Here is a 12,192-nt window from a genome sequence, read left to right as displayed (position 1 = left end):
AAAATCCTTTTTCCTGGGGGATTCCTCACTACCAAAGAGAGCAGCCAGACTTTGCTCTGTGGCTGTGGCACAGCCCTGCCTGGTCCTGCCTGGTCCCAGCTGCTCATCCTGGCTGCCTTCAGGTGCAGACACTTTCGAAGACAAAAGGGCTGCGGCCAAGCCAAAACCGAGACCCATTATGACTTTCCAGAGCTCTAGCTGGGCAGGAATCAGCGATACTCCTCCGCTCTCCCCGGCGACAACGTGCAGGTGTGGTGCCCGCACCTTGCTGCGTGTCCGGGGCCGCTCCCAGGTGAGCGCTGAGGGATGTCCCCGGGGGAAATGTCCCCGGAGGGATGTCCTGGGGGGACAGGGGGGCTCTGCCAGCCCGGGGGATGCCGTGCCCGGGGCTGCGCTCCCTGTCCCGCGGCGGGACCCGCCGAGCCGGGCGGGCGGCAGGGAGGGAGGCAGGCCGGGTGACATCAGCCGGAGGAGGGGCCTGCCCGCGAGTTTCTTTGCTCGGTGCATCACTTCCCGGCGCTGCTGCCATACTCCGCTGCCCGCTCCCCGCCGCGGGGCCGGCGCCCATGGCGAGCCCGCCCGGCGGGGACAGCCCCGGCTCCGCCGCACGGCGCTTCCACTGCAGGTGAGCGGGGCTGGGACAGCCCGGAGCGGGGACAGCCCGGTCCTTGGGGACAGCCCGGCCCCGAGCTGCGAGCCCGGGGAGCCCTGGGCACAGCCCCGTCCTTGGGCACAGCCCGGTCCTTGGGCACAGCCCGGTCCTTGGGGACAGCCCGGCCCCGCAGCCGTGCCCAGCCCTGGGCACAGCCCGGTCCTTGGGGACAGCCCGGCCCCGCAGCCGTGCCCAGCCCCGGGAATAGCCCGGTCCTTGGGGACAGCCTGGCCCCGAGCTGCGAGCCCGCCGAGCCCCGGGGACAGCTCGGTCTTTGGGGACAGCCCGGCCCCGCAGCCGTGCCCAGCCCCGGGGACAGCTCGGTCTTTGGGGACAGCCCGGCCCCGCAGCCGTGCCCAGCCCCGGGGACATCCCGGTCCTTGGGGACAGCCCGGCCCCTGGGGACAGCCCGGCCCCGCAGCCGTGCCCAGCCCTGGGGACAGCCCGGTCCTTGGGGACAGCCCGGCCCCGCAGCCGTGCCCAGCCCCGGGGATATCCCGGTCCTTGGGGACATCCCGGTCCTTGGGGACAGCCCGGCCCCGCAGCCGTGCCCAGCCCCGGGAGCGGGCGGAGGGAGCGCTCCTGCACCCGGAGCTGTTGCACGGCCGGGGATGCAGCCCGAGAGGAGCCGGGAAGGACGCGGCGCTCCCTCCGGGGGGGATCCTCGGATCCTGTGCTGGGGAGGGTGATGCTCGAAGCTCCTCGGTGCTGGGTATTCGCATGGGAGGCTCCTGATCGCACAGCGGAGACTTCGAGGCTCAGCTTTAAAACTGGGCGCTACAGGAATTTACACGGGGCTGGGGGGAGAACAAATAGCTCCAGGCTGTTTGGTGTTCGTGGCAAGGCTCATTCTCTTCGTTTAGATCAAAACTGGAAAACATTAAACCCAAAGAAGACTAAATGAGAGACTTTGAGGCCTTAAAGTGTTGTCCATGCTGTTCACCATGGTGTCCTCTAGCAGTCTGGAGGTGATGCAGTGACTGGACTATAGAGCCAAAAAAGCCCAAGAATGCTGCAAGTGTATGGGATACAGTAGCTTTTCACCAATTCTCTTTGCAGGCTCTGCAGTAATTAGCACAGCAGCTAGTGGGTTGTCTGCTTTAATGAGTGTGAGTTCATTAGGGTGGGCAGCAGGTGTTTCTTGGTTATGTTGTAGAGCAACTCCAGGGAAAAAGAAGGCAGCAGAGTTAATATCATTGCTCTGCCTTCTCTGGGGGAGCTAGAGCGAGGGAAAAACGTGCTGGATTGTAACCAGACTTGGGCTTCTTCTTTCTTTCTCTTTGTTTTTCATGGAACCTTTTTGGGGACTAGATTTTGGTCACTTTTGCAAAGGAAATTATAGTGGGAGATTGCTTTTCACAAATGTGTGCCTGCATATGAGCTCTGCTCCCAGCTGCTGGGGAAGAGAATTGGGAAGCATTTTCCTGTGGCTTATCTGGGTGGCTCTGGCAGGGCATGTGGTTTTACGAGTCTCTGCTGTGCCTTTTAGGCCTTGAAAGCAAGTGCTGGTGGAGGGTCTGTCCCTGCTCTGCAAAATAAGTGGTAACTTAGTTTCTTCCTTAATTTCACTTTTATTGCAGTGCAGAAACGAGGGTGACTTCAGTGGCTCTGTCTGCTGTGATGGGTGGAACCTCAGGTGACTGGGACTAAAAATCCAGTAACTGCTACTAAAATCTTAATATGTGGTGTTTTATTTTTTGCCTGGGAGCATTCATTGAGGTGCAAGAACTGCAGAAGGTACCTGTGCAGGCAGGAGAGCTGAGGAAGGTATTTTCCTTCTAAGAAACAGGGCGAGGTGGGGAGAAACATGCCAAAAATGAAAGTGTTTATTCATTTTATTACATCCTTTAGCAGTTCCCTAAATTCAACCCCTCCTAAACAAAGGCATCTGCTCTGTTGTGCTGGCAGCAAATAATCTGTGTGCTGACTGGGCCAAACATCTCTATTTACAGAGACTGGAGTCAAAACTTTTGCTGCAGCAGTCACACACCACAACCCAGGGTGTTTCTGCCCCAGTGCAGCTCTGTGTGTGCATTTGCTCACCTTTCTGGTGCCACTTGCTCCACAGAGCTGTGGAGTTTCAGGCAGGACTTGTTGGAAGTCCAGGGCTTTGGAAGTTGTGACTCTGCAGGGCTGGTGTATCTATGGGGTCACTGCTGGGGCTTGTTGGAATTGTCCAGTTCTGTGACTGTGCCCCTCAAATTTGAGTTTGTGTGATCTGTGTGAGCCTGAGTTGCTGCTTTACCTTCCTTGGTGTTTTCAGCTGGTATTAACTCAGCTGTGTGTAACCTCTGAGGACTTGTTGGGCAGAATAGGGCTTGTAGGAGCTGTGAAATACCTGCTGGCAGCAGGTGTCCTTCTCTTCTCCTCTGCTGCAGGTGCTCTAACCTGCCCTTTTGTGCTGGCTGGCTGATTTTGAAGGTGTTGGAAGCACCAAATCCATCCAGTGGTTCCCCTGGACTGTGGACAGGGACAAGTCCACCATTGCCCAGAGATCTCCCCTGGATTTGGGCCCTTGTTTTAAAAGGCCACTCTGGAGATTTCTGGGTTTGGGAGGGAGACGTGGACATGTCCTGGGGAAACCCTCACTGTCCTGCACTGACATCATGGAGATGTTATCGATCCCACACAGAAAGAACATTAGATAATGCTGCAGTCAGTGCAGAAATGCATTCATCTGCCCTGAGAACTCAGATAAAAACACACCTTTCCCTTCCCTTGCTCTCTGCTCTCCTGCAGGCTCTGTTTTCCAAAGCACTCCTGGCTTTTGTGATGTTTACAAACTTCCCTTGATTGTGTCACAAACAGTCCCCATCTCACTCATTAGTGTCACCAGGGTGAGGACCTGACCTGAATGTGCATCGGGCAATTAGAGAGTGCTCTGAGAGGAGGCTCCTTCCTCCTGCTCTGACGGGAAAACTGGGATACAGAAACTGCTGCCTTCTGACATGGAAGGCAGTGAGAGAGGGCACAACTCAGCCTGGTGGTTAAGGCAGAGTATACTGGAGTTGCAAAGCAAATTGGGGAGAAAATCCATGTCTGGGGTGGATTTGTTCTTTGTTTTGTGTGTCAGCAAGAGATAACAATACCATTAAATACTTGGTATTTTCCCCAGTTCTTGTAAACTCACACAACTTTTGAATCTGGACTTTATGTAAGGCTAACAGCTATTTTCTTTCCAAGAGGTGATATTTAATTCTATCTGCCTGAGGTGAAAATTAGCACCAGCAGCAGTGCTGGGTTTGGCAAAGTGCAATCAGCTTCCTCTGTGGGATTGGGAAAGGGCTCAGCTGCACTACCAGAAAGCTGGGAATGGCCATTTGGTCTCTGTTTACTCTGTAGATTAAACTTGAAATTGCTTATTACATTTCTGAATGCTGGTTCAGAGGCTTCTGAAAGATTCTGATTTTTCTTCTGTTGGCAATCTCCACCCGGCAGAAGGACGTGTAAAACAGGACAAACATTTCTAAAATAGCTGTGCTGTTTAATAGCTGGCCTGGGCAAAAATTCCATGATAGCTCAGCAGGCAGTGTTGGCTTTGTTGACATCTGTCTTGGGATGTTCTGAACTTCTCACTTGTACTTTCAGCACTGGTGAGTCAAGTGTGCATCCCAAAGTGGAGCCAGGCAGGACACTGAGTGTCCACCCCAGCAGGGAGAGGGATCCTGCTGGGCAGACCTGGGGCTTGGTGCTTTGCAGGTTTCCCCAGGATTTTGGGCATTCTTTTTGGATCTTCTGTGTTTCACCTGGTGGGATGTGGGGAGAGCAGCTCTGCCCCTGGTCTCCCGTGGGACAGGGCTGTGCTTTGTGCCTGGTACAATGATCCTGCTTTGCCTCTGCCCTGTAGGTGCTGCTGCCATACAAACACTTCTTGTCCTCAGGGCATTTATTGGACTGTGTGCACATGTAAATGGAGCTGAGCTGATGCTCTGCCCTCTCCTGTGCTGCCTTGCACTTCTCTGATCCAGGTGCTGCTTGTTGTGCCTCTCCTGGGTGACAGCAGTCCCTCAGGATGCTTGAACCCCAAATTTGCCCTGTACAGGATGTTTGTGCCAGGCAGACCAGAAAGAGAACGTTGTGCCTTGGCCACGTGTTTGTGGTTATTCCAAGTTTGCCTCTGAGTCAGCTGAAGTCAAATCAGTTTGTGACTTGGCTATGGCCTGAGGATGCCCCTCAAAGCCAGTTTTCTGTGAGATAAATATTAATAATCACACCAGAGCTGGGTCTGGAAGCAGCTTCCCACCTGGAATATTGGTATATTGGCTGTGGGGCAGGAGGGAGCTGTGCTGCCCAGAGCTCCATGCCCAGCTGCTGAGGTGCTTTTTGCTGCCTGTTGCATTGGTCACTGGCTGCTTCTCTCCTGAGAAAAGGTATCTGCAAGAGCTCGTGGCCAGCAGGGGAGGAGGGACACTGGGAAGAGTTCCTGTAAGCAGGAGATCGGTGTTTGGGTCGTGGTGACTGGTTCTGTTCACTCCCTGAGTGCTGGGTCCTGTTCTGGCTCCAGGTCCTGTCAGAGCTCTGGCTGATACCACAGCATGAGCTGCTTATGCCACAGGAAAATCCTGTGTGTGATTAATTCCTGTTTTCCTGGAGGATGTGGCCAATTAGGGATCTGCTGCCCCTTATTTTCAAAGTTAAGGGAAACAGTGTCTGTTACACCAAAGGATGAAAACGTGTTATGAAAGCTGAGCAATTGATTTGTTATAGAAGAGTGATTTTTAAAATCCTTTTTGGCTTTTCCTCTCTTGAGCCAAATGCAGCTGGACCATGCCCATTCTGGTGATTGGGGACAGGAACAGGCTGCACAGCTCCCTTGGCATTCCCCTCCTCCAGCTCAGGGATGAGAGTCCCAGACACTTGGTTTTTTCCTGATACATTACATAAACCACAGGGCCTTGCCTTGGTAGTGCCTTGAGGATGAGCAAAGTCATAGCCAGAAGCAGAAAGGCTTAAAATTGGAAATGCTGGTAAAATGCTGGGGAATCAACTTCTCTTCTCACTGATCCAAGCCTCAGGCTTGGAGGGAGCATCTGTGGGAGGCAGATAGGAGGGGATGCTTTTAGGGGCTGGCAGTGATGGAATGGCTTAGTTTGTTAAAGGAAGTAATCAGGATGGAAGATCCTGCCTGGGTTCAGACCTGTGGAGTGTGTCTGTGTTCCAGTTAAAGCAGGAGGGCTCAGGTGTGCCCTGAGGGGTGACATTCCCACCTCTGCTTCTCTGTGCTTGGAGCTGGAGGTGGGACAGGGGGTCCCTGCAGGACCACCCTGCTGCCACCTGCCCTGAGCCTGGCCTGTGTCCTGGATCCAGGCACTTCTGCATGTGGCTCCCTTCATCTGTGCTGCTTTAGCACATCCCCAGGACACACCTTTGTCTCTGCTCTTTGTTCTGAGCTCCCTACAGAGCAGATGCTCTCTGTCTCAAGCCCCATCTCCCCAGCTCTCATGCTCCTGTTTTCCCCTCTGTGCTCTCTTGCCTCCTCTCCAGCAGATCAGGCTTTGGTACTGGAGAACACAAGCTGTATTTTTGTTGTGGTATGTGGATTTCTTGCTGTCTCATGATTTTGCACTCGAGGTGGTGTCCAGACTTGCCTGGAGAACAGGTTTGAACTCTGTCAGGTCTTACGCTGCAAGAAGCCACCAGCAGCAAGTTTCTGAAAGTGGAGAGAGGGATTTTACCCAACTCGATGCTGTTCTGCTTGAAGAGCAATTTTATGTCCAAATTGCTCTCAGGTGTGTCTGGTGCTGTCCCTCCCATCCCAGTCCTGCTCTCTGTGCCCCTTTGATTAGCCAGCCCAGCTTCCAGAATTCCACTTCCCTCTTATAAAATCCTTTGCCAACCAAAGCCATGAAACCCAAATTCCTGCTGGTCTGGGCACACAGGCTGAGTATCCCAACCACAAATTTGGGCTGTTGAATTCTGGGCCTGGGCTATTTATATTGTCAGTGGGAAAGCTTTTCATTGACCAAGCTGCTCCCTCCCTAAAGACACTTTTAATTAAATGTTATTTGACAGATCTGCCTTTCTAATTGGCTTAGATTTAACTGGTATAAATGGGACTTTTTTCCCACTGAAAGCTGAAGAAAGTAGGAATCATTTTGTTGGAAGGCTATTTGCATTCAGAGTCACGTCCATCTGTTGTTTAATGTAATAAGCTAATAGAATGAAAAAAAAAAAAGCCAAAAACCCCCCCACAACCAGAAAGTCAACATCCCTGCCAGTGCTTGGTGAGGAGAGGGTGAAAGGGACACGGCTGCCTCAGCTTTGGAGCTCTCTAAACAATGCCCAGCAATGTTATGCAACTGCCTAGGGAAGGAAGTGAAAAATTATCATTACAGTGCAGTTTCAAGGGCAATATTAAATGAGCAATTTGCAGCACAGCTCTGTACTTAAGTCGCTTAACTCACTTCTCCTGAGATAAAATTAACAGGGCTGGTTGAGGACAATAGCCATGACCTCTGTTCCCTGAGGAGTGGGGCAGAGACAGGCTCTTTTTAGAGCTGAGTCTGAGGCATGGGACTGAGAGCCTTCAAAGTGGGCAGCCAAACCCAAACCAATGTCATGGAGGGATCCCTGTCCCACTGAAGCCTGGAAAAGGGAGGACAAGCATCTGCTGAAGCACCTCGCTGATACCTGCTCTTCCTTATTTCAGTGGAAGGGATAAGCAGACCTTCTGCAAGGCCCTGGACACTAGAGCAGCAACAAACCCCGAATTAATTTTGGAAAGCAGTGCTGCTGTCTGTTCAGTACCTTCAGGGTAGGAGTAAATAGCTTAGAAATCTATTCCCAGTTTGCTTCCAGCAAGAGGATTTTGCTCGAGGATGGCAGGCACTGGCACCACAGGTGTTTCCTTTCTGGCTCTGAGATTAGACAGGATCCATCCAAAGAAGCTTCATCTTCTGCTGTGAACCACAGCTCTGTGCAGCTGCTACCCCTGGAGGGATTTTTGGAAGAGGAATATTGGATTGTCTTGGCTCTCCTCAAGCTTTTCTGTTACCCTTTGCTCTTCCACCCTCTGGAGCAGCCAGAGGGGCTCCTCACTGCGAGTTAGGGGCTCATGGAAGAGAAAGGCCAAGAAAAAGGACTTAAATGGGGAAAACACTAATAACACAGCTCAGTGTAAGAGCTGTTTCATGCTCCACCTGGGAGCAGATGTTTTGTCTTGGAAGCTGCTTTTAAAAATGCATGGGCAGGGCTGGGAGCTGTCAGCTCTGTCTGCAGCTGACTCTGAGCTGCACAGGGTGGCTGCTGGGGGCTGCTCTGAGCACCCAGGGGCTGACAGGGCTCCTTTCCTGCCCCGGGCACCCTGCTCTGTTCCCCTCACCCTTTCTGGCTGCTTTCACACTGAATTGGCTCCTGAGAAAGGGAGCTCTTTCCTGGGTGCTGTGGCTGCAGGTCCAGCTGCTCATCTGTGATGGGGTTTGGGGCAGATTGCCTGATTTGCAGCCTCTCCCTGGGAGGATTGGATTCTCTTATAGGATTGCAGCAGAGGAGATCAGCTTTGCCATAGGGCAGCAAATAATGAATAGTTGTGCTGAGTTCCTCAGGGGAAGCCCACTGCTGGGACAGTGGTCCCTGTGTGTGGTGGAGTTTCTGCATGCCTCGATGAACAGAGCTGCACAAATGTGTATTTCCAGGTAGAACAGAGGGGTTTGCTGGACCAAGTGCCTTCTCAGTTCTGTTTCCAGGACTTTCCTGACACTCCTGTGGTTTTGCAGGGCTGTGTTTGCTCTGGGGGCTGTCACAGCAGGTGCCATTTGAGTGTTCACCTGTACCTGGTGGTGCTTCCTTGGGCACTTTGGTGTGAATTGCTACTTTTTCGTGTGCTCTGGAGCAGCTTCAGCCCAAATTAGTTAGTTGTGGGAGAAGTTTCTGTGATCCATGCTGCAGAGTTGAGGTGGCTCTTTGTGCACTCCATCTGTGGAATATCCGTTCATGCCTGAGGAGAGCTGGGAAGTGCTGATTAATACTCATCTCTCTGGGGCTATTTGTTAATTACTGTTATTCATGGTTTGTGTGATGGTGCTGAGTGGATCCTGGCAGGGTTGCATCCGTTCCAGGGCTTCAGAGTGCATGGTAAACACCAATGTTTTATTGCAGCTTTTCTGGGAAATATTGTTCCTGTTTTCAAGGGTGGGAAATTGTATAGCCTTCAGGGTGAAAGAGAACATAGGTGGTAAAACTGGGAGCTGAATGTCCTGACTCCCACTCCTTTCCTTCAGCACTTCCTTACCCACGTCAGAGTGAGGGTAATTGTGCTAATTGTGAATTGGGGACCTTGGCTTTGTCCTTCACTGAGCCCTGCTGGGCACTGCAGCACTGGTGTCACACGAAATTACAGTGGCTCTGCTGTTCTAACAGGGAGCAGAAAGTTGTTTAGGAGGAAGTTTCCAGCTGGTGAATTAAATTAAATTCCAGCCTCTGCCTGTTTACAAGGTGTCCCTTGCAAAGGGAACCCTGCAGACCACAGGAGAAGGAGCAGCCTGGGTCACTCTGGTCACTGAGAAGAGCCCAGAGCCAGAGCAGCCCTGAGTGCTCAGGCACCTGTGACTCCACGAGTTCCCTCTCAGGCTTTGAGAAGAGAGCAGTTAATTTAAAAAGGAAAGAGGGACACACAGCAATGTTCCCTGTCAGAAAATCCTGCAAGTTCAATTGTGGGAGTGAGTGGAGCTGCCCTGCCTTTGGGTATGGTGAAAGATGGAGGGAGAAAAGCACACATCTGTAGCTCCAGTCAGGCAGGAGGGATTTGGGATGGGCAGGAGCTGCCAGGGCTTTGAGGAGGGTCCTGTCCTTACTGTCCTTGTGCACTCACCATATCCCAGCTGGTGCTGCAGCAGCAACAGCCCCTTTTTTTAGCAGCTGTCTGCAGAGATTTGTATGGAGGAAATGCTCTGGGGATTGGATCTTGCTGCAAAACACAGAGGCCATCAGATTGAGCTTGTTTATCAGCCCAGCCTGCTGCAGCATGAAGGCAGGAATACAAACCACCAGCAACTAGCACATGGAAATACTGAGCTTCCTGAGCCACGGGTGGTTCTCTTTTCCCCCTGAAAAACAAGCGCTTGTGATTTCCATCTTGGGAAGCCCACAGGCCAGCATTTCATGGTGCTTGAGAGGAGACTGACACCCATAAAAGCAGCTGAATGTCCTGGAATTGTGATCCTCCACGTGTACCTCCAGGCATTTCCTGGCCTCCGAGTTCAGCTGAGTGTCTGAGCTCCTGCATGAATCTAAATAATAAAACATATGAGTTCCCTACCATGTGCCCAGAATTTTAAGGCTGCAGCCCTTGGCCAGCTCTGGTATGAATTGCTTCCATCAGGGCAGTAATCCAGGAAACTCCGAGCACGAACGGCTTGGCTGATGGAAATCTGTGGTTTGGTGCCTTCCTGGGTAAAGCAGGGGAGGAAGGAAAGCTGCTGTTTTCTGTGTGGGCATCCCTTTGGTGTGCCCTGCTGGGAGGGCAGGCAGGAAGAGTTCCAGCAGGTACCACAGGCTCTGAGGAGATGCTGGTCCACAGAGAGCTCAGGTGTCTGAGGAGTTAATAATGAAATGACTGAAAATACTCACATTTTCCTCTGCTGTTCTGGAGAAAAGGAAAACTCACTCTGCTTGATGTTGTCTTCAATGAAACCATCCTTTGGCACCAGTGGTTTTGGCAGAAGGTTGTCACCAGCTGTGCCAGTGAGTGACCACTCTGCAGAGGGGACCAGCAGCGGATCTGTCACGTAAGGATGAGGAGTGAGCAGAGAAAAATGTTGTGTTCTTTGCACTGAGCGAAGTGATTCCCCTGTGCTGGTGGAAATCCCTTCCTGAACGGCCCTGGGTGACTCAGGAATTCCCCTCAGCTTCTCTGGGGGCTCCAGCTCTGCTCTGTGATGCTCCAAACCCACGTGCTGAGAGCAGAGCTGAGCTGCCCAGGGCAGCTGTGAGAGCAGCAGCTCAGGAGGGGAAGGGAAGGGAAGGCAGGAGATGCTTTGCAGCCCTGGCTCCAGACAGAACTGAGTCATTTGTCGAGGCTGACGCTCTCAGAGCTGCTTGCCTGAGGCTGGCATGGCTCAGGCAGGAGAGTGAGGATGCAGCCATCCAGATACACACAGAAGAGAGAAAAGTAACAGCTCCCAACATGTGACTGCAATGGAAGTGAAAAAAAACCCATCCCAAATTAAAGCCATGTGTGTTGGTGGATGGAACTGCTCCTGGAAGGTTGGTGGAGGCTGTTTGTGCAGCACAAATGCAGCAGCTCTGGAATGCCCTGGATTAGAACAGGCTGGCTCCTCCAGCACACGAAATCCCTGTGGAAGCAGAGCTGCTCCTGCGTGGCAGCAGCTCCCCCAGCCCACCACCCTGAGGGGTTAAGGTAAGAGCTGTCTTGTCAGCTGTCTCCTGAAGCACATTTCCCATGCAGCCTGGTGCTGTGCCATGTGTTTTTTTTCACTGCTGGGTGATGATGATGTCTCTGTGCTGGAGAAGAGATTTTCTTTTTCTGCAGACATGCATAATTCAGTTGTCAGGATAAATGGGCTCCCTGGATTTGGGCATGTGTGTGAGCCTGATGCTGGATCCTCCCTTCCCTCACCAGTGTGAGGCAGGAGGGGAGCAGGGAATTCTCCCAGAGCTCCAGAGCAGCAGCCTGTGGTCTGTAAACTCATTGCAGTACCTGTGAGATCACAAGAAGGATCTAAATTAAACCCAAAATAGGCCTGTGGAGAGGAGCATTCTTGCTGAATTTGGGAAGACTTTTCAAGAAACATGATGTTCATACAAACTCCTCCTGTGGAAGAACAGGACCAGAGCCCACTTCACACACAAAGGATGTGATCTACGTGACAAACTCTTCTCAAAATGTGTGTTTGCTGCTGTTTACACCTGTGAATGAACTGCACAAATACCACAGTGTCAGGACCAAGCTGATGGTGTGTGGGGAGGAGCAGGAGCTGCCTCCCTGTGCTTGATTTGCACAGAAGCATTTCCAGGGTGGATGTTTTCCATGGAGCCATGCTGGGACAGAAGTGCTAAAAATCTGGGGGGATGTGGTGGAGAACTCAGTCCCACGGTGCTGTGGAAGCAGTGGGAGCAGCTGGCAGGGTGCTGGAGGGTTCCCTGAGAGGCAGCAGACACCCAGCACAGTGCCAGACAGCGGGGCTGAGTGGAATTCTCACCTTGTGTGGGACCACGTGGCTTTCTGGGACTCCTGCCGTGCTTGGATTTTTGGGGGCTTCCCACCTGGTAGGATACACAGATTTTTCCACAGTGCCACAGAGTGCCCTGAAGTACTTTTGGTGCTGGTCTGCTGGGTTTGGGTTTGCACTGAGGAGCTGGAGGAGCAGTTTTAGAGATGCTGGCAAGGGTTGCAGTGGACACCTGGCTGATATTTGAGCTCCTGGGGAGCCTCTTCCCTTGTTTTTCAGACAGATATGGAATTATCTTTACAAAGTCTGGAGGGATGCCCTGTGGCTGTGTAAGAGCCAGGGGAAAGGGCAGTGTCCAGTGTGAGCTCTTGTGGTCTTGGCCTTCTAAACCAGTGAGTGTTTCTGGGCTGA

The 12,192-nt window shown here is 52.4% G+C and overlaps 1 protein-coding gene across 2 annotated transcripts in view; it reads left to right on the top strand.

Annotated features, from left to right (window-relative positions):
* Positions 1-521: 521 nt before the first annotated feature.
* Positions 522-12,192, top strand: part of GPSM1 (G protein signaling modulator 1) — a 65,202-nt gene continuing 53,531 nt past the window's right edge. For both annotated transcript variants that reach the window (XM_041406896.1, XM_041406895.1), the window contains exon 1: positions 522-625. In XM_041406896.1, coding sequence (XP_041262830.1) covers positions 567-625 — 59 coding nt within the window. In that variant the 5' untranslated portion in view covers positions 522-566. The remainder of the gene's footprint in view (positions 626-12,192) is intronic.

The sequence above is a fragment of the Onychostruthus taczanowskii genome, unplaced genomic scaffold (genome assembly GCF_017590055.1).
Source record: "Onychostruthus taczanowskii isolate IOZ18803 unplaced genomic scaffold, ASM1759005v1 scaffold25, whole genome shotgun sequence".
In the NCBI taxonomy this organism is placed as follows: domain Eukaryota; kingdom Metazoa; phylum Chordata; class Aves; order Passeriformes; family Passeridae; genus Onychostruthus; species Onychostruthus taczanowskii.
The sequence above is the reverse complement of the archived record's forward strand: the minus strand, read 5'-3'. Positions and strand labels throughout refer to the sequence as shown.